General features: G+C 46.7%; 1 protein-coding gene across 4 annotated transcripts in view; it reads right to left on the bottom strand.

The window, feature by feature from the left end:
* LOC118361593 (matrix metalloproteinase-16-like) overlaps positions 1–24,881 on the bottom strand; it is an 80,658-nt gene that overhangs the window by 17,265 nt on the left and 38,512 nt on the right. For all 4 annotated transcript variants that reach the window (XM_035741640.2, XM_035741642.2, XM_035741641.2 and 1 more), the window contains 2 exons: positions 8,956–9,117; positions 6,982–7,199 (listed from right to left, as the gene is read on the bottom strand). In XM_035741640.2, the coding sequence (XP_035597533.1) occupies positions 6,982–7,199; positions 8,956–9,117 (380 nt within the window). The remainder of the gene's footprint in view (positions 1–6,981; positions 7,200–8,955; positions 9,118–24,881) is intronic.

The raw sequence follows: 24,881 nt of genomic DNA on the forward strand, positions 1-24,881 counted from the left end.
GTGTGTGTGTCTGTGTGTGTGTGTGTGTGGAGGACATGTACACACACTTTCACACACACACTTTCACGCACGCACGCACGCACGCACCGCACGCACGCACACGCACGCACGCACGCACACACACACACACACACACACACACACACACACACACACACACACACACACACACACACACACACACACACACACACACACGTCCCATGGCCCCTCCACTCTACACTAAGCCCTGATTGATTTCAATTGTTCAGCATTTTCTTCAGTATGGGACTCAGCCCGGTAATTGAAAACAGATCAAACTGTGAAATCGGAGCTATTTGATTCCTTTCGACTCTGTAGAAGACAAAATGTTCCAATCTCCCTCTTTCTCCTGCTCTGAAAATATGGACACTGAGCCAACTTGGAATTACCCAAATGTCCAAACTAATCAAAATAACTACTATAACCTCTGTAACAGAAGATTATGGCTCTGTTTCATTTCTGCTTTGTTTGCGAAAACCTGTTACAAATGCAGACAAACAGACTCAAGGTATTGCTACCTTGCAATACTGATGATGCATTTAGACAGAGGTACAGCTGTCAAAAAAGGACAACAAGAAAATAAAAAACTCTTAACACGGAATGTTTGAGTTCACAGATGTTCCTCAATGTAGTGCAAATATCACTGCAGATATGCATGTAGGGCTATTAGTCAACAACTGACATCTAATAAATGACCTGCATCAAAAGTGCTGTAAGTAAGAGCACCTAAGCACAGATAATACACACCTCCTAGTAGACCTCGTACATCAACGCACACGTACATATACATCAGAGTCATTTAACAGGCGCTCTGATCCAGCCTTGCTCAAGGGCACAACCGACAGATTCTTCGCCTAGTCGGCTCAGGGATTCAAACCGGCGACTTGTCGGTTACTGGCACAACGTTCTTAAAAGCTAGGCTACCTACCGCCTCAGAGAGGGGAAGTCAGGCAGTAGAGACAAGCACACTACTCCAGTTAAGACAAGGAGGAAGGGAAGAATGGAGAAACATGGGTGGGGATGGATGAGTGAAAGACACCTAGTTAAGTGACGCGCGCTCTTCTCTTCAAGCCCAACCGAAGAGGAGAGAGGAAGCAGGGGAAGCAGTGGGGAGCAGTGAGGAGCAGTGAGGAGCAGTGGGGAGCAGTGAGGAGCAGTGAGGAGCAGTGGAGAGCAGTGAGGAGCAGTGAGGAGCAGGGAGGAGCAGTGAGGAGGAGTGGGGAGCAGTGAGGAGCAGTGAGGAGCAGGGAGGAGCAGGAGGAGCAGTGAGGAGCAGTGAGGAGCAGGGAGGAGCAGTGAGGAGCAGGGAGGAGCGGTGAGGAGCAGGGAGGAGCAGTGAGGAGCAGGGAGGAGCAGTGAGGAGCAGTGAGGAGCAGTGAGGAGCAGTGGAGAGCAGTGAGGAGCAGTGAGGAGAAGTGAGGAGCAGTGAGGAGAGGGGCGGAGAAAGAGGGACGGAAGGAATAGAGGGTGGGAGGCGAGAAAGAGAGAGAACAAGAGAAACAACCCCCATTTACCAAACAAAAGGTGTAGTCACAGTCAAAGAGATGGAGATTGAAAGGTGGAGGGACAGAGGGATGAATCTTCCTGCTCTGCCACTGCATCCTCGTGTGACCAGCCAGTCCAGCACTAAATCTGTTCACACATTCAGGACAGGAAGGAAGTGTCTCTCTGCTGCTCTGGTATAAATCGGGCTCTCGCATGAGAATGTGTCCCTCAATCCCTGTACGCAGGGGCACGGGAGAGGCGGGGGGTAGGAGGAGGTGGATGGGAGGCAGGTAGTAGCATAAGGAGGGTAGCATAAGGAAGTGTGCAATTTTTGGGGGCATGTGCGGTATCATGTGGTGGTGATTGCTGGACGCAACATGTCATGCCTGTACAATTTACTGTTCTCTCTTAAAACCTTGCCGACCCTCTTCAACCCCTCCTCTCCACCACTGAAGACGGCAGGGTCGTAATAACTGTAAATCCAGACTTGGCTGCATGGTTTTACCATTGGCTCTGAGCTCCGTCAAGGACACTGGAAAGCTACTGAACAGCATGTGTTTTCCTTTCATCCGTTCCCTCCTCTTCCTGTTGAAAGCAGAGCGGAGAGGAGGAAAGGTGACTCCGTCTGAATGCAGAAAGTCTCCGTTATACATCACTGTGGTACGTCAGATAGGCAGGGGGGTACGGAAGAGGCCCCAGCGTTTGAGACTGCAACTGTAGTTATGATGAGAGATACTCCCTCAAGGGGTCTCTTGATGTTTGATGGAAGCGTATGATATTCCTTCAATGTTTCATATAACTTACAGCTGAAAACGATTGTAGGTCTACCACACCATCCTCTCTAGTCCTATTTCCCATTATGGGACCACCTGTGTTTCAGTCTTTCAGGGCTGAGGAGATTTCATCTTTAAATGACTTGGCAGGTAGTGACAGCGTGTCTTCCAACACAATCAACTGGAGGACGAGGTGAGCCAAAATAGCCAAAGCTCGCTCGTACTCCCTCCCTCCTCAGTAACCCATCAACCAGACAGACAGTCACTCTGCACACAGACCTGCTTCAGAGGAAATACCACAGGCACAGACTAATGAAGATTCCAACTCTACTTGTTACTGGAGCCAATTCATGTACATTGCAGAATACAGCCCTAAGTATGAGTAGTAAACATCCTTCCAAATTGCTATTCAATTAGAGGACTTATTTGTTCAGGAAACTGTTTATCTCTACTCATCATGAATTTTATCTACTTACATATCCCTCCCTCCCTCTCTCCCTCTGTTGTTAATCACCCACTCTTAACCAGTCGGTCTCCACCATGACAACCTCAGTTACCCTGAACAGAACATCCATACTCTCAGTGTCCTGCTTCCTATCTGATGTGTGTGGGAGGGATTGTGATAGGCTCTGAGTAGCTGTGAGCCAGTCAGAGAGTAGCACTAACTTCCTCTTCATCTCCCCTGCTGCTGGTTAAGTGATGCTAATAGAATCCCCCACACCCTCTCTCTCTCTCTCTCTCATAATACCTAGCTTAGATGTGTCTTGACCATGCGGAGCACATTTGGATTTGGGAGAAAACATGCATTGTGCTTTTGTTGCAGATGATGGACAAGCTGAGAGCTTCTCTTGAAAACCGGATTCAAGCCACACACCATAATTACAACGAGCTCAAACGCATAGTGTAAAAAACAACTTAGAAACACAATTCATGTACATAAAGGAAGTTGCATAATAGATGATTTTGTGTTGTCTCTTCATGAGAGGAGATAATGATGATGGTTAGAACAGGGAATGTGATTTATTTTCATTGTAGCTTCGTTAAATATGCCCATTGACAGCTGAAAAACAAAACAAAAAAACAATAGTACAACAAGCCCTTGAAACCAACTCTTTCTGGAGTTGAAAGATCGGAGGGAAATACCACTAAACCAAACCAATAAATAAAACGGGTCAATGCTCCCTTTGATCTGCGAGTTAAATATGACCTCTATCCACGGCCTGAATCATGAGTAGTTGGCCAGTGTTTTGATTCATATCCACAGAGTCGTTATTGTGGAAATCTATCCATCCATCCCTGAGCTGAGGTGCCAAACTCATAAACGATCAGACTGAGACTTCCTGTGTTCCTTTGTGTACATACAAATAGCACCCTATTCCCTATATAGTGCACTACTTTCGTCAAGAGCCCTATGGGACACTATTTGATGTACTATCTGTATTTCTTAGCTCTGTCTTGAAATCTCATGTCTCTCTCCATTACTGACTATCACCAAAGCCGGGTTATTCCACGCCAACCTTTGCCAGGGGAGAGGAGGGAGAAACCATGTGAGAGGGGTTCTTAGGCAGACATTTCCATGGAGACACAGGTCACTGAGACTGTTGGCCTGAAGGTTTTTCCTACACACAAATATTATACATTTGTCCATTTGCCTTGTCTCCATGATTAAGTACAGTGGACTGAGACAGGAGAAGAGAAAAATCTGCAATGGCTGTTACTGTTTTTTTGGAAAGCCGAGTGAGAATGAGGATTTTTCCAAGCAATGTAAGACACAAGTAGAATCACTGTTCAAATGAAATAAACCAAACCACAGTGTAAGTGTGTTTGGCAATATTCTATGAGAGGGGTATTTCCCCAGTGAGTTCCACGTGTTTTAGCCTACTTAACCAATGAATACTAGCTATTTATAACCCCTGAAAAATACACACAAAAGAACAGCCGCTCTCTCTCTTTCTCTTTCTCTTTGGTGGAGAACATAGTTGATCTTTGTGTTGCCTGGAGGGCTTTCCCCTTTCCTCCTGTGTGTGTGCATATGTATATGTGTGTGCGGGCGGGCATTAGCTGACTGTGAGCTGCCAGGGCCTTGTACTCGGAGACTCTGAGTCTCTGGATGAGGATACATAAGCATAGACACATCACGACTGTGTTAAACTGGACAGAAAGCTACTGTGGGGTTTGTTACTGGACAGAAAGCTACTGTGGGGTTTGTTACTGGACAGAAAGCTACTGTGGGGTTTGTTACTGGACAGAAAGCTACTGTGGGGTTTGTTACTGGACAGAAAGCTACTGTGGGGTTTGTTACTGGACAGAAAGCTACTGTGGGGTTTGTTACTGGACAGAAAGCTACTGTGGGGTTTGTTACTGGACAGAAAGCTACTGTGGGGTTTGTTACTGGACAGAAAGCTACTGTGGGGTTTGTTACTGGACAGAAAGCTACTGTGGGGTTTGTTACTGGACAGAAAGCTACTGTGGGGTTTGTTACTGGATAATTTCTCTCTTCAGTGGACAGACCACGTAAACATAAACCAAATTATGCACCATTTTTGTTCTGGGTAAACTGAGATGAGGTTACTACTGTGGGGTTTGTTTGGGAAGAGAAAACCATATTCCATCTGGACTAGATGTTATTTCTATGTAAGCTAATAGATATTCAAACAAGTCCTGGGCTTGCGTCCCAAATGGCACTCTACTTCCTATTTACGGCACTACTTTTGACCAGGGCTCTTGTCAGACGTATTGCACTATATAGGAAATAGGGTGTCATTTGGAACGCATCCCTGCCATAGCGTACAGACCTCACATTTAGAATGTGTGAGTCACTTACATAATCACTATAAAGTGCTATATGTAGACTATCCTACAGTGCAGTCTGTTAAATTCCTCTCAAGAAAATGAATGTGGAAGAGAGTTACATTTTAGAGATGTTAAAGTGTAAATTACATGAGCTACAGTGCAGTACATATGTACTGACTACTCTGTAGCTATATATAACTACGGGTATACACACTACCCAGAGTGCTTCAGTTATCTGCTACATTAGTACATATTAGGCACATATATGAAGCCCTCCCACACAGAGCCTTTCCATTGGTTTGACTCTGAGACCTGACTAACTGAAAGCACACTCTCCGAAATAAAGGTATATATTTGTTCTTAAAGGGGTATAAACGCTTGTCACTGTCGTGGTATCCTGTAAGCTGGTCATTTGTACCTTTAGTTATAGATATATAGTTGTACCCTTGCGGTTCGTACCTTAAAAGAGCCAATAGTGTACCTTAGGGGATGAGATAGTACCTTACTACATGTAGTCCACAGAAGCATACATTTGGAAAAGGTAAACATTTCCCTTTTTTTGTGGTCGCCTTTTTTTTCTTTTTAAGGGGCAAAAATGTACGTCATAAACGGGTTTTAGGTGTTGTTTTAACACTGCAGGGTGTAAAAACCTTATTTGAATATATCCCAGGGTGTCTGTTTTGTGCATGCAAGAACAACCGGGTGCAATAAATCCAACTACTAACAGATCAGTTTTGCTACCTGACATATAAAACCATATGTTGAGTCTAGTTTTATCCCAAAACAGTGGTCTGAAACTCCTGGTTTCCTGGCCACATCGGACGAGTCACATTATGCTGCTTGCAAAGTGATAGTAATTCTTATTGGAATCCAGCCAGAGTTATTCACCTGTAACCTGCATTTAGAATGACTGCCAAAGGTAGGGGAAATTTGATAAATGAGACAACCTAAACCATCTAAAATGGAAACAACCATTTCAATAACGGCTGCAACTACTACGTATGCAATTTATCTTCGTGTAGCATAAGATTAATCAATCAATCAATCAATCAATCAAAAACACACATATTGAAACAAAAAAATCTAAACATCAACCTGAAATAGAGCATGCTGGGAAATATTATAATAATGGGAATGGTTTTTGAGAGTGCGTGATGATTGTAGCTTTATATTCAAAATATTAAGTACAAAAATGTACCATTAAAAAGGTTGCTTTCCATTTTGTAAGATATCAAAAAAAGAACTTCTACAATCAAATATAGGATAACCATATTGCTTCAGAAGATAATAAACCACATTTCTTGCAGTTACTTTTTTCTCAAAATACATTATATCACTTTGTAGTACGTCAAGCAAGCTCACAGAGTAGCTATAGTTAACTAGCCAGCTAGCTTTATAGCCATTGATTGTGCATCTTCCCTTGTTTACCTAAGTAGCTAAGTTGGTTGGTTGACATTTCTCTTTTGTAACCAGAGCAGATGAAAGCAACATTCATCTCCACAAATGCTGTTTAAATTTAAATCCGTACTGAATGAGGCGTTTAAGGGACCTCATGGGCACACTTCAATTGTTCACTTCATTTCAAATGTTTTGTGCAACTGACTGAAAGTTAAGCAAACTTTAAGGGAAGATATAAGGAGAAAATGAACTGAAGGTGTTTTTTACGCAAGCGGGCCCTGGTCCTTCGAGCCTGCACGCACACACAGGAACATGACATGTTGATGTTGTGCTATCTTGCTGTGGAGTTGCTGTGTTGGTCATATGTGGTATGTTTGTTGTATGCCGTCATGATGTTGTTGTTTTTCTTGTTGTTGCAAACTCTCACATGGCCAAAGGTAATTGCCACTCAGGTAGTTATTTGGAATGTAGTCGAAAGTAGTGGATATGGTCAAACACAGTGACTTCCCACCTTGAACACGAACATCTCTCGCCTCAGAATGGCCAGGGTGTTGAAGCCCCCATCACAGATGTTAGGCTTGGCGTTGGGCTGGCTGGGCTTGTCCCCCGTAGGTACCCTGGGGGGTCGCGTCTGCCTGTCAGGCTTGCGAGGGTCCGAGGGGGGTTGCGAGCGGTGTGGGGGGGCTGTTGGTAAAGGCTTGGTCGGCTGGGGTACCTTATCTGGTGGACCTGAATGAAAACAACATCAACAATATTACTAAACAAACAAACAAATGAACAAAAACGCTCAAAAGACGACAGTGCATTTGAGTAATTTAGCAGACGCTCTTATCCAGAACTACTTACAGTACATTCATCTTAAGATAGCTAGGTGGGACAACCACATATCACAGGCAAAGAAAGTACATTTTTCCTCAATAGCGTAGCTATCCGTAGACTCGGAGCTAGAAGGTGGGGTGGGGTCTACGCAGCCTATTCTCTACGTTATGTCCATAGGGCTCTATGAAGTAGCAGTGCACTGTAGAGGGAATAGGTTGCCATCTGAGATGTGGACCTAAGGGTATCTGAAACTTTTGGTCCTAACGCAACAGCCGACGGACACAGGACACAGACACGCATGAGTCAATCTCCGCGGAGCTTTGTGTCGCATGGTTCCACCAAAACACTCGATGCTAATCCCCCCTTAAACCACCTGTTACAGAGAGGTGGTGCAATTGGCTTAGCAAATGTAATAGTCATTTAGATTGGGAATAAAGAACAGAGGAACACAGTGTGACACACTGTCATCATTGGCACGTCAATTACAGTCCAATGTTAACCTAGCTAGACTACGGCCATTAAAAGGAGACGAGACCTAGCCTGCATCACAAATTACACCCTATTCCCGATATAGTGCATATGGGTCAAAGGAAGTGCACTTCACAGGGAATAGGGTGCCATTTGGGACTCAGCCCTGCTATCCAAACAGACTCAACTCTCACTTTGTTCTTATTAAATGAATTGACTGTGATTCTTTGACATTATTAGTTCAGTAGTGTTATTGAATGTTAAGCGGCTTGGGTTCAGTGTTGGTGTACTTATTTAGCTTATATAAATAAACAGCTGAAATTCTACAATGGATGTCTGTCCATAGCTGTGGGTTATTCAATTATCATTAATCCCATTTGGACAGGACCGGTGCCAATCATGCAGCCGGATAACAAGGCTGGGGCCAACAACAGTGATAGGACAATTACACAGAGGTGACAGCTTTAGGAAATAGAAAAAGAGAGGGTGAATAAATGCATTAGTGAGTGATTGAATGAGTGAATGACTGAGTGAACAAAAAACAAATGAATGAATGAACGGACAAACTAACCAACAAATGAATACATGGATGAACACATGACCGTAGGCAATCATCCCCAGGGATTGTAGGCCCATAGGATCAGCAGATAACAGTACTACTCCACTAGGTATCATCATCATCATCATCATCATCCCAGTCAGTCAGTACAGTGAACTGATCAGCTGCTTCCTGGGAGGACCACAGGGATTGTATTCATTGACTGAATTAAATCTCTTGAAATAGACCCTGGATTAGTGGGGGCAAAGCACTTTGCAATTATATAATGATAGCGAGAATGATGGAGAGATAAACCACACACCATAAACAGAAACAGAGTCTGCGCTCGATGCTATCCCTTATGACGGACGGTAAACCCTCATGTTGCTATGCACACACACACATCTCTCCAATACAACCCTGATTTTAAGAGGAGGAAGAGGGGAAAAGGTTAAGTCCCATCCGCTTTATAAGAGTCCTGCCCGCTACCCTTGAAGACCAAAATGACAAGGAAAGGGTGGCGGAGGAAGAAAGGTAAAAGAAGGAAGGAGGAGGAGAGGTTTGATGGTGTACCCAGGTCTGCCCCTCCCTCCCTCCCTCCGGCAGCACACTGATGATATAAGCAGATGGTTGTATTAAACGAGAGGAAGGCTAGCCTACCGTAGATCTTCTGGATGCCCTGGAGGTCGTCGTGGGGCAGCTTGAAGTTCTCTGTGTCCATGTACTGGTAGAAGGGGGCCATGATGGCTGTGGGATCGTTGGAGTGTTCCAAACCAAGGGCATGGCCCAGCTCATGGACTGCCACTAGGAACAGATCATTACCTAGAGAGAGAGAGAGAGGGAGAGAGAGAGAGAGAGAGAGAGAGAGAGAGAGAGAGAGAGAGAGAGAGAGAGAGAGAGAGAGAGAGAGAGAGAGAGCGAGAGAGAGAGAGAGAGAGAGAGTGTGTGAGACATGTGTAGTGTGAAATCAGATCAGAGCACTAAGGGTGACATCTGCCTTTCGCACACATACAATCCCTATGACAAAATACACCATCATACTTCAAATGGTCAGGATGTGTGAATTATAATCTGCAGCGCAATTTATGCTGAAACTTTTCTTGGAGTTTTACTATACACCCAAGAAACCCACAATCGCTAAATATGCACACACAGAAAGAGATCATGTGTGTGAGAGGCGACCAAGGTCAGAGTAGGGTCAAAGCAGGGTCGGCAGGATCAGAGAGTGTGTGTGACAGCGACAGAGAGTGTGTGTGACAGCGACAGAGAGTGTGTGTGGTCCACCATTGATTCCCCAAATTAAAGGATGGTGCAGTAAAAACAACCACTACCACTGATGGGAACCATTATGGTCTTAATACACACACACACACACACACACACACACACACACACACACACACACACACACACACACACACACACACACACACACACACACACACACACACACACACACACACACACACACACACACACACACACACACACACACACACACACACACACACACACACACACACAGATCAAAAAGAAACTGGAGTGTCTTCCCTCTGTGAGAGCATGGGAAGCACTGGTCCCCTTTGTAATTATGCGGGTAAGCCGGTGATTTTACGCTGGGTTGAACTCTGACCCCAGAAGGCTCCAGTGGCAACCAGCCGTGTCCCAGTCAGAGTGTACGCCCCAAATGACACCCTATTCCCTATATAGTGCACTACATAGGGAATATGATGCCTTTTGGGGCGTAGATTTAGATCCATTCACTAACTGGGACAGAGGAGGACAGGAACCAGAAAACCCAGAATGAATAGAGAACAGTTGGAAAGCCACATGATCAATTAGTCTCTCTCTTTCTCTCTCTCTTCCGCTGTCTCTATCTCTCTCCCTCCTACCGTCTCCCTCTCTCTTTCTCTTTTTGTCTCCCCCCTCTCTTCTCTCCCCTGTATATCGCTCTCCCTCTCTCCCTCCCTCCCTCCCTCTCTTCCTCCTACCGTCTCCCTCTCTCTCCCTCCCTATTCCTCTTCCCCCTCTCTTCTCTCCCCTGTATATTGCTCTCTCTCTCCCTCCCTATTCCTCTCCCCCTCACTTTCACTCTTTCTGAAGCACCCGGCATGGTTACAAGGAGCATAGTTGATTCATTCTGTTCTCATTGACTTGAAGCCCTTATCTACAGAGGAATGTGTACCAGGACATGCAGATTCAGTACCAGTCCAGATGTGCTCTACAGTATGCTGCTATAGACAAACACACACATGACTGGGTCTGGATTTGTGTATACAGCAAATAAAATAGATGGCAGTATAAAATAATATATAGTACCCACTGGGCACACTCTGGTTGAATCAACATGGTTTCTACTACATTTCAATGCAATTATTTTGAACCAAAGTGGAATAGAAGTGGAATTGACATCTGTGCCCAGTGGGTCGTGTCTCACAGTGCTATAATAGGCAATGTAAAAAATGATTCCAGCTGTAGTTTGTTATGTAAATGACTGTTATGGTTTAGCTGACATCAAAAATGAAAATGTGAGCAAAATGCTAACAATCACAGAAAAGATTTATGCAAGAATATAATGAGGGTGAATGAGATAAATAATGATAGAGAGAGAGAACGAGAAGAGAGAGAGTCCAATGGTTTAAGAATCACTTGGGAAATTGGGGCATATTGCTATGCAAATGAAGAGCGCGAGATGTCTACTCCAATCTATTTCCCTGATGGAGAGCAGAAGAGGAGAGAGGAGAGGAGAGAAGAGGAGAGGTGAGTAGAAGAGAAGAGTGGTGAGGAGAGCTGATGAGAAAATAGCAGACGTGAGGAGAAGAGAAGAGAGGAGAGGTGAGGAGAAGAGAGGTGAGGAGAAGAGAGGAGAGGTGAGGAGAAGATAGGTGAGGTGAGGAGAAGAGAGGTGAGGTGAAGAGAGGAGAGGTGAGGAGAAGAGAGGAGAGGTGAGGAGAGTTGAGGTGAAGAGAGGTGAGGAGGCGAGGAGAGGAGAGGTGAGGAGAAGAGAGGAGAGGTGAGGAGAGGTGAGGTGAAGAGAGGTGAGGAGAAGAGAGGTGAGGAGAAGAGAGGAGAGGAGAGGTGAGGAGAGGTGAGGAGAAGAGAGGAGAGGTGAGGAGAGGTGAGGAAGAAGAGAGGAGAGGTGAGGAGAAGAGAGGAGATTAGAAGAAGAGAGGTGAGAGAGAGATGAGGTGAGGAGAGGAGAGAGGAGATGAGAAGAAGAGAGGTGAGGAGAAGAGAGGTGAAGAGAGGTGAGGAGGCGAGGAGAGGTGAGGAGAGGAGAGGTGAGGAGAGGTGAGGTGAGGTGAAGAGAGGTGAGGAGAAGAGAGGTGAGGAGAAGAGAGGAGAGGTGAGGAGAGGTGAGGAGAAGAGAGGAGAGGTGAGGAGAAGAGAGGAGAGGTGAGAAGAAGAGAGGTGAGGAGAAGAGAGGTGAGGTGAAGAGAGGTGAGGAGAAGAGAGGAGAGGAGAAGAAGAGAGGTGAGGAGAAGAGAGGTGAGGTGAAGAGAGGTGAGGAGAAGAGAGGTGAGGAGAAGAGAGGACCGGTGAGGTGAAGAGAGGTGACGAGAAGAGAGGAGAGGAGAGGAGAAGAGAGAGACACTGAGAGACTGATGATATCATTGGAAGTGGTTCTCCTGAGCTGGCCCATGTGGACCAACTGAGGACAGAGTTGAGACCGCCTTGAAACAAATCTTCATTTTATTTTAGGGTGCAGCAAATCAGTGAGCGGACGTTGCCATGTGTCCATATGCCCATCATGGAACGAGAAATGCGATGATGCTGTTGACCCTGGTATTTAGAAACATTTACATCTTTTTCCTGTAACAATTGTAACAGAACCTACAAGAAACCCCATTGTTATTTTTGGCGTTAATTATTATTAGTGGTTCGAGCAGTGAAGCTTGCGAGACAAGTTAGAGAGTATCCTGAAGCGTGTTCCTCTTAGATCATGGAACTGGGTGATGTCAAGTGGATTGTTCTGGTTACCAACAGGGATTAACTCCCAAGAAGGACGCTTTGAACTCTCAGCCACAGAGTTACCCAGAGTCTGATTGAGGCTGTGCTGCTCCAGTGAACTCAGGAGATCCGCAGAGGTTGAAGGGGCCACCTGGGAGCCGCCCACTGAGGAGAAGTCCCAGGACAACAGTCACACACACCACCAGCATCATTTCTCAAATGTCTCACTATAATCTCTCAATAAGTCTCAGTTTGTCTCTGTACAGAAAGTATCACACTGGCTGTTGATATTTGAATAGTTCCAGTCTTTTATCCACTGTTGTTTGCTCTCCTGTCACTATCTACCGCCAGATTCCAGGGACATTTGCTGTTTGCGCTGTCTCGGTCTTAGCACTGTTGCTAAGGTGAAAGTTGGGACTCAACGTAGGCCTGGATTCAATCAGATCCAGCGTTAACCAGCAATAGCAGACGTAGCAATAGCAGACGTAGCAATAGCAGACGTAGCAATAGCAGACGTAGCAATAGCAGACGTAGCAATAGCAGACGTAGCAATAGCAGACGTAGCAATAGCAGACGTAGCAATAGCAGGCATAGCGGGTGTTTTGGCCGTGTCGGAGGTGGAACTTCCTTGAAGCCGTTTAATCAGTGAGCAGCTGCTCTTGATCATTGTCACAAAACCACACCCACCCCACACCCGTCCCCCACCCACCCCACACCCGTCCCCCACCCGTCCCACACCCACCCCACACCCGTCCCCCACCCGTCCCACACCCGTCCCACTCTGTTCATGAGTCAGAACGAGAAAGTGGAGGCTATACAGAAAGAATGCCGCTCAAATAGAAAAATGATTCAATTAAATAATGAGGGTTTCTATCATCCTAATAGAGGTGGAGATTACATCTCTCATTCCAGAACTCTTAAAACAAGGCTGCATGGGATTTCTGTTAATGTGCAGCCAATGGCAATGTCCGCTTTAGGTGTAATGCCGGGAGTCACTTGTGGATTTGACAGCTCTAACGCAGTTCCATCTTCGACACCACCAAAACCACCGCCATGCGGATTTTGGCTAAAGCAGGTCTGATCGAATTGAGTAGCAACCAGAGATTCTTTGATCACGCCCATATATGGACTACCTCTTCCTACAAAATGCATGCCCAATTTTGGTCTTCCTGTTCCTGCTTACATCTACCATAATACTTTGTTTTCAAGCGGTTCCAGTATTGTTCAGTGGTTACTTGGTTACCTGTTTTTTTTACACACACTCTTTTGAGCAGAAGAGTAAAGGAGCTGAATAATTTTGCACGCCCAATTTTTCAGATTTTGATTTGTTAAAAAAGTTTGAAATATCCAATAAATGTCGTTCCACTTCATGATTGTGTCCCACTTTTTGTTGATTCTTCACAAAAAAATACAGTTTTATATCTTTATGTTTTGAAGCCTGAAATGTGGCAAAAGGTCGCAAAGTTCAAGGGGGCCGAATACTTTCGCAAGGCACTGTATATATATGGGAGCTTAGGGCCATGAAAAACACACTTTTTTGGAGAAGACACATTTCTCATCAAGTGATAGAACTTTTGGAACACATCTCAATTGATAGATTTTATTAGGGGTTCTGGCAGCAAAGTTGCTTTTGATGGAATTCTTCTTTCTGTCATATTATTCTTCCGCCTTTGTCACAACATCTCAATGCCCGATTGGCAACTGTAAACTGTAAAAAAAAATATATATATAAAAATCTACCCATAGGTGGCGCTGTAATGAGCGTTTCAGAAAACCGAAGCGATAAAAAAACGAATTTAAAAAAGCCCTAATAACGTCACTGCTCTTCACTTTATCAACTTAAAGAGTATATTGAGTCCATGCTACTGTCTCTTTCAGCCTGCTCATAAGTCAGCACGTTTCATTGCTGCTTGCAGCGATATATCAGGTTTTGCTCAATGAGGAAAACGATATGTGTCCATTTGAAAGCGTCTTTAACGAAGCTTATCTATTGGACAGCGTGTGATTATTCCTCCGATGAACTGCATCAAAAACATATGTCACTTCGATGTTGCCGAGTGTAACTAGGTCATTTTAAAACCCTCTAAAAATGACGGGTTTTCTCTTTACTGCCCTAACTCACAGACAGTGATGACATGGACCATTTGATTCACTATTTTAGCAAACAAATGTGTACACATTTATTTAAAGAGGCAATCAGCAGTTTGAACAATAACAAAGTGCCTCCAGGCCCCTGTTTCGGTAAAAAGCTGAAGGATGGAGCTGGAGAAATGGAACCACTCTCATAGACAGAACTAGGGAAGCAAGGACTGACCATCCGTGATATCAACATGATAGTTTTAACCACGTTTTGAGGCTATACAGTTATTGTTTGCATTTACATTGTTTACAAACATTGGAGAAAAACACTACATTCTCATGTAGTGTGACAGTTGAACTAAGCTCATGAGTCATTTCTAAGTTATATTCTTCAAGAATCATTGGGTTCAAACGGATTTTTAAATTAATTTTCAGAACTGATCAAGAGGCCAGCCTAAATTGATAAAAGGGCCAGATCTGGCCCGCGGGCTACCAGTTGAAGAGCCCTGCTGTACAGTAAATGGTACAGAGTGCAGAGAGATTCACATGCTACCTTGACTCTCACCTTGACCCCTGTAGTCTCTGTGACATCATATCCTGTCAACAGTCATATCTCGTCCTCCAACAATGGAACCGGATGAAGGGAGGATCACTGTCCTTCAGATATCAGTTTAAAAACAACTACCGTATGTATATCTTCTTCTCTATATCTCCATCCCGCGTGACCAACAGACAGTCGCATTGTGAAAACCTGCTGGAGATCTCCTCTCCTCCCCATGTCTCCCTTTTATCTTTCATCTCTCCCCCTTTCCCTTCTCATCCCCCTTCTCACCTCTCCTCTCAGCACTCTCCCATCCTTTCCTCTCTCCTCTCCTTCCCTCTCTCCCCCTTCCTCCTCTCCACTCCTCTGCTTCCCTCTCTCTCCATTTCTCTCTCTTCTCCTCTCCTTCCCTCTTTCCCCCTTTCTCCTCTCCTTCCCACTCTCCCCCATTCTCCTCTCCACTCCTCCTTCCCGCTCTCCCCCTTCCTCCTCTCCACTCCTCTGCTTCCCTCTCTCTCCCTTTCTCCTCTCCTCTCCTTCCCTCTTTCCCCCTTTCTCCTCTCCTTCCCACTCTCCCCCTTTCTCCTCTCCTTCCCTCTCTACCCCTTTCTCCTCTCCACTCCTCTCCTTCCCTCTTTCTCCTCTCCGCTCCCCTCCTTCCCTCTTTCCCCCTTTCTCCTCTCCTTCCCACTCTCCCCCTTTCTCCTCTCCACTCCTCTCTCCCCCTTTCTCCTCTCCGCTCCTCTGCTTCCCTCTCTCTCCCTTTCTTCTCTCCACTCCTCTCCTTCCCTCTTTCTCCTCTCCACTCCTCTCCTTCCCACTCTCCCCCTTTCTCCTCTCCACTCCTCTTCTTCCCCATCTCCTCTCCTCTCCTCTCCTCTCCTCTCCTCTCCTCTCCTCTCCTCTCCTTCCCTCTTTCCCCCTTTCTTCTCGCCTCGCCTCCCCTCTCCTCTCCTCTCTCTGCCACTACAGTCCTCTCCTACTAAACAGACACTGGAGGTCATACTGTTATAAATGAGTCAGGGAGGAAGCTAACCCTCTCGCACAGAGAGAAGAGATAGGGAGGGAGGGAGGGCAGGAGGAAGGGAGGGTGGGGAAGACACAGGAGATTTATGATCACCATCTCATTTTCTATTCTCTCTCTCTGCCCCTCTCTCTCTCTCTCTCTCTCTCTCTCTCTCTCTCTCTCTCTCTCTCTCTCTCTCTCTCTCTCTCTCCCTCTGCCCCTCTCTCTCTCTCTCTCTCTCTCCCTCTCTCTCTCTCTCTCTCTCTCTCTCTCTCTCTCTGCCCCCTCTCTCTCTCTCTCTCTCTGCCCTCTCTCTCTCTCTCTCCCTCCCTCTCTTTCTCTCTCTCTCAATTGAATTCAATTCAAAGGGCTTTATTGACATGGGAAACACATGTTTACATTGCCAAATCAAATGGAATAGACAATAAACAAGAGAAACAGGAGTGAACATTACACTCACAAAAATGTAAAAGACTAAAGACATTTCAAAGGTTATATTATTGGCTTTGTACAGTGTTGTAACAATGTGCAAGTAGTTGAAAGGGAAAGTAAATAAACTCTCTTTCTCTCTCTCCCTCTCTCTCTCTCTCTCTCTCTCTCTCTCTCTCTCTCTCTCTCTCTCTCTCTCTCTCTCTCTCTCTCTCTCTCTCTCTCTCTCTCTCTCTCTCTCTCTCTCTCTCTCTCTCTCTCTCGCTCTCTCTCTCTGTCTCTCTCTCTCTCTCTGTCTCTCTCTCTCTCTCTCTCTCTCTCTCTCTCTCTCTCTCTCTCTCTCTGTCTCTCTCTCTGTCTCTCTCTGTCCTCTCTGTCTCTCTCTCTCTGTCTCTCTCTCTCTCTCTCTGTCTCTCTCTCTCTCTGTCTCTGTCTCTCTCTCTCTCTCTCTCTCTCTCTCTATCTGTCTCTCTATCTGTCTCTCTCTCTCTCTCTCTCTCTCTCTCTCTCTCTCTCTCTGTCTCTCTCTCTCTCTCTCTCTCTCTCTCTCTCTCTCTGTCTCTCTCTCTCTCTCTCTGTCTCTCTCTCTGTCTCTCTCTCTCTCTCTCACAGCAGCAGCAAAATAAACAGGAGCTGTGATTAGGAACCTGGAGCTCTACTGGATCTGGCCTTTCTTCATAATTGATTGGTGACGTGGCTAGCTGCACATGCCACAGTGCAGGGCTGCTCCCGGGGATGCACGTGACTCAGTCTGACTGTGTTTCTTACTCACAAGACTGACTCTGAGTCCTTCGTTTTTCCACTAGATCTCGGGCTTTCGACACACAGGAGTTTTATTGCTCTGCATGGCAGTGCTGGCCTCTGTCGGGGCTTGTAACTCCGACCTCCTATCCTTGATACAGTGAGAGGGACGACAGTATTTCACCAGAATAAACTTTTGCTTCGACAAGAAACAAATTAATATGGATCTGGACTGTGGTTTACTGTACCTTTCTCTGCTCTACCTCTTTACGTACAGTACTGTACTGTACTCTCGCTCTCTCTCTTTCTGCTCCTAACTTAACTAAATAAAAGCGTATCATTGCTTTTGCCATGAATGCTGTTTCAGTAGCTCTGTATTTCTCTACTCATTCAATTCATCATGGGTTTGTGAAAGGGCAAGCGAGGGAGGGAGAGAGAGAGGTAGGGAGACGGGGAGTGCGAGGGAGAACGAGAGCGAGGGGCGAGACAGAAACAGCGACAGAGAGGGCTGTTTGAACGATATTAAAAGGCTGACACGGCATCTTCCGCAGGAACTCAAACAAAAAACAATTGAACTGTTATCGTCCACATGCCATATAATTACCAAGGATGTAGTACAACACTCCCATCTCTAGCAGAGCTCCCCAAGGAAAGACAGATCTGCCATCCATCAGCCTTCCCCCTCAACTCAAGGCCTGACACTTGTGTTGACAACTGTGTTATTATTGCATGCTTGCTGTTGCTGTTGTTGTTTACGCCCGGGTCTTAGCACCGAGAATAAGCACTTCCTTTGTCCCTGGAGGAGCTAAATGTTCCCATTGTCTTCCTCCTACCCAGAATTCCCTGGGTCAAGGCCCCTAAAGAGTAGAGCAGCCGTCTGAGAGGTGTGAGTGCGTGCGGGCGTCGGAGTGCGGAACTTAAGGACTGGAGGTGGGTGAGAGGAGGAAGAGGAAATGAGAGAGGAGAGAGACGGAACAGAAGAAAGATGAGAAAGAGGCTGAAGAAATACAAGGAAAACAGTGATTCCCAATATTTTGACAGCAGCGCCGCTTCAGTTCATTGTCAATAACATGTCACGCTTACGAACTGGAGAGTCGAACCTAAAGAGGAAAAGAGTGAACGAGAGAGCAAGGCGAGGGAGGGAGAAAAAGGAGGGAAGTTAGGGAGGGAAGGAGTAGCTGAGTGCTGAGATTCCAAGAGTAGTCTGGGAGCTTGGTGCCCCTGCCTGTCTGCGTTGTTGCCAGCTGGGCTCAGGTTCTGTTTCTTTTGCTGCGCCTGGCCTGGTTTTTGGGTGTGAACAGACAGACTGGCCATTGTGGCTGCAGCCAAACTACAGCACCCCGCCACAATATTATCTCTCTATCGCCCTGATTTACACTCTCTCTCTTTCTCTCACCACCCCTCTCTCTCTCTGTCCGCCCCCATTCTGCATACCTGTGCTCTCTGCTTTGGGGCAATTCCATGCTTGCAGAATTACGCTGAGACTCCGATTTTCCACTATAAAATGTATATCACACAAAAAACAGAAAAATGCAATTCTCAGCGTAATTCCCTTTCGCAAAACCTTATCAGTGATCTCCTGTTAAAACACAATTGTGTTGAATGAATCTATCTTCTCTGCAAAAGAGCTGAAAGAGGAGACAGGAAAGGAAAGAGGGGAAGTGGCTGTGTATAGAGGTTGTTTAATTAATGGCCTTGATGGGGGAGGGTATGAGTTTGACTTCCGGCTCCCTGCCTGAAGTGCTGTGGCAGAAAGAGGCATGTGAAATAAACTATGTAGAGAGAGGTCTGTGTGTGTGTGTGTGTGTGTGTGTGTGTGTGTGTGTGTGTGTGTGTGTGTGTGTGTGTGTGTGTGTGTGTGTGTGTGTGTGTGTGTGTGTGTGTGTGCGCGTGTGCGTGCGTGTGCGTGTGTGTGAGGGCGGAAGAGGCTGATACCACCCACATGGCAGCCAGTGCTAGTGTCAGTGGGCGAGCGTCTATTTCTAGAGGCAGCCTGGTGGGGTAGAGAATGGTGCGAGCTTTCTCTGTCTCTTTCTCTCTCTCTCTTCTCTCTCTCTCTCTCGGTGCATGCTGGGTGTTTTGGAGTTTGAGTGTTTGGTGTGGAAAGCTCTATCCTAACTAACTTTCTTGATTCTATTCTTTTCTTTACATGTTATTTTCTATGGTGGAGGGTTAATGCAATATTTGTTTTTAGCGGTATCCAAAGTTTCTTTTTCAAAGTTAGGGTGGAAGAGGACAGAGTAACATTCCGGGGGTTGCAAGGTATAGTGTGCGCAATGGCTTCTCAGCCTAGTGCGCAAGAGACGCTGTCGATTCAGCATGGTTTCAGGTGTGTTCCTGAGAACGGAGTTAAGGTGGAGGAGGTTCTGCTCGCGGTCGGTGAACAGGTAGGAGCTGAGTTTATACATTCTGCTTCTAGAATGAACAAGGCGGTGGTTGTGTTCATGAAAAGAGCTAATTTGGTCGGTAGGCTAATTGCTAGCGGAATATTTGTAAGGGATGTGTTGGTGTCAATTTCACCTCTCTCTACCCCTTCAACAAGAGTTGTAGTGGCAAATTTGCCTCCGTTTATTACGGATGATCAAATTAGGAAAGAGCTGAGTCGTTTTGGTAAGTTTGCTAGCGGTTTCCGTGTACTGTCAGCAGGTTTTCAGGCAGATGCCGTTAAGCACGTTGTTTCATTCAGGAGGCAAGTGTTTATGTTTCTGAACAATAATGAGCAACAGCTAAATGTGCATTTTAAAGTGAGGCATGGGGAAGGGCTCTATGCAGGTTTTGCCAGCACAGATAGTCTACGGTGTTTTGAATGTGGGGATTTGGGGCACAAGAGCTTTGCGTGCCCACATAAAGGCCATAGACAAGGGGAGGGTACGAGCGCAAGGGGGAAATCGAGGTGAAAATGCAGGGGGTAAGGAGATGCAGACAGCAGAGGCTGGGCCTAGTCAGTCTAGAGATGGTGGTGTAGATGAGGCTGGGTCTAGTCAGGCTAGAGATGGTGGGGTAGCTGAGGCTGGGTCTAGTCAGGCTAGAGATGGTGGGGTAGCTGAGGCTGGGCCTAGACATGCTATGGAGGGTGGTATAGCTGAGGCTGGCCCTAGTCATGCTATGGAGGGTGTTGTAGCTGAGGCTGGCCCTAGTCATGCTATGGAGGGTGGTATAGCTGAGGCTGGCCCTAGTCATGCTATGGAGGGTGTTGTAGCTGAGGCTGGCCCTAGTCATGCTATGGAGGGTGTTGTAGCTGAGGCTGGCCCTAGTCATGCTATGGAGGGTGGTGCAGATGATACTGCGTCTAGTCAGGTTATTCTAGTGGATGAGGAGAGTATAGTGGGGAAGTGTAAGAGATTAGGGGAGGAGGAGGAGGGTGTCAAGAGGAAAAAGAAAAGGGTGGGACAAAGGCACCATGGAAATGTTGCCTGTTGCTGTGGGTGAGGCCCTAACCAGAGAGAAAGGGCAGGTGGTCAGGGTGGGAGATAGAGAAGAGGAGGAAAGTGAGTCTGAGGAAGAGGATGAGGAGGTATTTTTTCAGACTCCTCTTCAATTGGCCCGGAGCTGACAGCCAGTCAACCAGAGGGGTCTAAGTACACGTTGAGAGAACTGACAAGGTTCCTGAATGAGACTAAGGGGAAAAAAAGTTAATCTTGAGGCTTTTTTCCTGATCCTAGAAAGTTTGTAAGATCAGTACAACATGCTATGAGAAATGAGGGGCATGGTGTCCTCTCACCCAAGAAACGGTTTAGGTTGAGGAAGTGGGTCACAACAGTGCGTAAAGGTTTACCTTCAGACACTGTTTAAATGTTTAATTTCTTACTGACACTGGGGCTTTTTGAGCTTTGCTATTGGTCTATTTCTCTGCTGGCTTTTCTCCCACTTCTTATGGAGACTCTTCGGGTAGGCTCGCTCAATATAAATGGCGCCAGAGATGCGGGAAAGAGGAGTGTGTTGAGTGAATATGTAAAACATAAACAAGTACAGGTGTTGTTTCTGCAGGAGACGCATAGTGATGTGGTGAATGAAGTTGATTGGGGGCTCTGGTGGAAAGGGGCAAGTGTGTTGAGCCATGGGACAAATCTTAGTGCAGGGGTGGCAGTCCTTTTTGCACCGGGTCTGGCTGTAAAAATTTGCTCCTCAAAGGAGGTGTGTAGGGGTAGGTTGCTTGTTGTTAAAGCAGAAATTAACAACATGTGTTTTGTCTTTATAAATGTGTATGCGCCTAACACAGGGAGAGAAAGAGGGTTCTATTTGGGAGTCTTAGACAGGAACTCTCACAAGTAGCGCCTGAGGAGACGCTGGTGATCGGAGGTGACTGGAACTGTACAATGGATTTTACAAAAGACAGAAATGGGGAAGAGCCTCATTCAGTGTCAGTGGGAGTGTTAAGGGACATCTTTAATCAGTTTGACCTAGTGGATGTTTGGAGAACTAAACATCCAAACACAAGACAGTATACGTGGGTGAAGGTTTTTGGGGCTAGGGTGAGTGCAGCTCGACTTGATCGTTTTTACATGTCCAGGAATCAGAGCAATAGGCTTCTGAGTGCTACCATTCTCCCAGTGGGGTTTTTCGGATCACCACATAACCATGGCTCGGCTGTCTATTTCACCAGGGCCCCGGCAGGCATCTTATTGGAAGTTCAATGTAAAGCTCTTACAAGATGCCACTTTTTGCTCAGGTTTCCAGACTTTTTGGGAAAGATGGGGGCAGCGAAGAGAGGAGTATGAGTCTCTGAGTCAGTGGTGGGATGTGGGGAAAGTGCAAATTCGGCTTTTCTGTCAACAGTACACAGCTCTCTCATCCTCAGAGGCAAGGAGAGTGTTGGGGGAACTAGAGCGGTGTATTAGTGAGATGGAGGTAGAGATGGTGGGGCAAGGCAATGTAGGCCTCCAGGCTAACTTAGCCGAATACGTAGGGACCTGGGCAGTTTTTTCCAGGTTAAAGCAAAGGAGCACTTGTAAGAGCTAGGTTCTCCATGCTCAAGGAGATGGATGCTCCCAGCTCCTTCTTCTTTGGTTTGGAAAGACAGAGCAGTGAAGCCAAGGGTATGCATTGTCTACGGCTGTCTGATGGGCGGGTGACCTCTGTGGTGGGGAGATGCGGGAGCGGACTGTGGAGTTTTATACTGAATTGTATAGGGCAGAAATGTGTGATCCTATGTGTGCTCAGGTCTTGTTCGCAGGACTCCCTAAGCTCTCTCGGGCACAGAGGGATGAAATGGACATTCCTCTGTTGTCACATGAACTGGCAGAGGCAGTAACCCAGATGTCCCCGGTCGTGCACCCGGGGTTGATGGACTTCCAGTGGAATTTTACAAAAATTCTGGGAACAATTGGACAGGATTTCTTTTGCGTGTTGCGAGAATGCATAGGGGTAGGAGAGTTGCCGATGAGCTGCCGTCGGGCGCTCTGACTCTCCTGCCCAAAAAAGGGGACTTGTGTGAACTTAAGAACTGGAGGCCTGTGGCGTTACTCTGTGCGGACTACAAGATTTTTGCCAAGGTCCTCTCTAACAGACTGAAGTCCCATCTGGACTCTATAATACACAAGGACCAGACATATTGTGTACCGGGACGCTCAATCACGGACAACTTGTTCTTGATTAGGGACATGTTGGACTTGTCGAGAGGTTCTAATGTGAACTTTGGACTGGTCTCTTTAGATCAAGAGAAGGCTTTTGATAGAGTGGATCATGAGTATCTGTTTAATGTGATGTCTGTGTTTGGGTTTGGGAAGAGTTTTGTGACCTGTGTGAAGCTGTTGTATGCTGGGGGCGTCATGTATGGTTAAGGTGGGAGGGGGCTCAGTAGGCCAGTCTGGGTGAGACGGGGCATTAGACAAGGATGCCCTCTATCTGGGCAGCTGTACACACTAGCCATTGAGCCTTTTTAGGACTGCTACGCAGGAGACTGCGGGGAGTGTGCTGGACAGGCATGGATGTGGTGACAGGAATTGCAGTCTCAGCATATGCAGATGATGTTTCTGTGATGGTCAGGGATGGGCAAGATATGCAGGAACTAGAGACCAGTCTGAAGGTGTATGAGGGAGCTTCATCAGCTAAGGTAAACTGGGGAAAGAGCAAAGCTCTGTTATGTGGGGCATGGGGGATAGGGCTCCTCCTCTGCTTCCAGGGGTTTGCAGTGGGGTTGTGAAGGGCTTAAAGTGTTGGGGGTGTACCTGGGCTCGGAGAGGTGGGTCAGCAAGAACTGGGAGGGGCTGACACAGGCAGTGGTGTCAAGACTGGCCAGGTGGAGGTGGCTCCTGTCCCAAGTGTCATATAGAGGAGGGTGCTGATAATCAACAACCTGGTGGCATCTTCCTTGTGGCATAAACTGGCTGTCCTCAACCCCCCGCCGGTCTGCTTGCAGACCTGCAACGCAAGCTGGTGGACTTTTTTTGGTCGGGACATCACTGGCTGAAGGCAGCAGTTTTGTACATGACCGTCCACGAAGGAGGACAGGGCCTGGTGGAACTGGAGAGCAGGATGGCTGCTTTCAGACTAAAGGCGGTGCAGAGACTGCTGTACCACACTGATGTTGGCTGGAGGAACCAGCATGCGCTGCTGAGGAGAGCTGGCGGATTAGGGTTGGACCGGCAGCTGTTCCTCATGAAGCTGGAGAGGCTGAGTACAGCAGGTCTCTCAGAGTTTTACTCTGCGGTGCTGAGGGCCTGGCAGCTGCTAAGGCCCACACGAGAAGGGGGTGTGGAGCCTGGGCAGTGGGTGTGGGAGGAGCCCATCTTCCACAACCCAGCCATCCCTTTGAGATCGGTTCAGTCGGCCACCCTGCAGAGGCAACTGATGGGTTTACAAAGGCTGGGTGACCTGAGACTGCTGGGAGAGGAGGGGTGGAAAACCCCGGAGGTCTTGGCGCAACAAACAGGAATAACGTCTCTTAGGCTGCTGGAGAGATTCCTGGAGGAGGTCCAGGAGGCACTGTCTGAGCCGGTAAGGGGGTGTTTGAGAGGCCAAAGGGAGAGGGCCACAATGTTCCCGCCACTGCAGGTGACGGCAGAGACTGGAGACTGGCAAGGGGGTCTGGAGGACTTGTTAGATTTTAACACTCCGAGCCTGGGGGAGTTTGAGGGAGTGGGAGGTAAAGCCCTCTACAACCTCTGCGTTAAGGTGAGGAGCATTAGAAGCCTAACAGGAGTGAAGGCACATCAGTGGCAGGGGGTATGTGGGGCGGAGAGTATGGTGGGTTTTAGATGGAGGGCGCTCTACAAACCCCAGTACCAAAGAGGTCAGGGACCTCCAGTGGAGGGTTCTTCATGGAGCCCTGGCCACTAACAGCTGGTTGGCACGGGTTGATCCGGGAATTGGGCAGGGGTGTCCTTTCTGTCAAATGAAAGAAACTGTAATTCATGTGTTTTCTGTGTGCACCAGGTTAATGCCATTAATGTCTCTGTTGGAATGTCTGTGTGACAGGTTGGGGGTGGTTTTTGCTGTTGGGATGTTTATAATGGGATACAGGTATTCGAGTAAGGAGAAAGAAAAATGTGTTTTGTTGAATTTTCTGTTTGCTCAGGCAAAGTTAGCTATTTGGCTAACAAGGAGGAACAGGGTCAAAGGTGGGGGGATAACAGACCCTTTACTACTGTTTCATGGGATGGTCTCTGCGCGCCTTAGGGTTGAGTTTGAGTTCTATAAAATGATCAAATGTGTGGAGATGTTTGAGGAGATATGGTGTGTTGGGGGCTGTCTGTATTGCTGGGAAGATGTTTTGGATATACGGTTGTAGGAGATGGTTTTTGTGTATTTTTATTTTATTTTTATTTTTATTTATTTTAGGAGTGGGGGTGAGTTTTAAATGAATTAAGAATGTTTCAATAAAGCAAGACCAAAAGTCAA

The sequence above is a fragment of the Oncorhynchus keta genome, chromosome 28, assembly GCF_023373465.1.
Source record: "Oncorhynchus keta strain PuntledgeMale-10-30-2019 chromosome 28, Oket_V2, whole genome shotgun sequence".
NCBI lineage: Eukaryota > Metazoa > Chordata > Actinopteri > Salmoniformes > Salmonidae > Oncorhynchus > Oncorhynchus keta.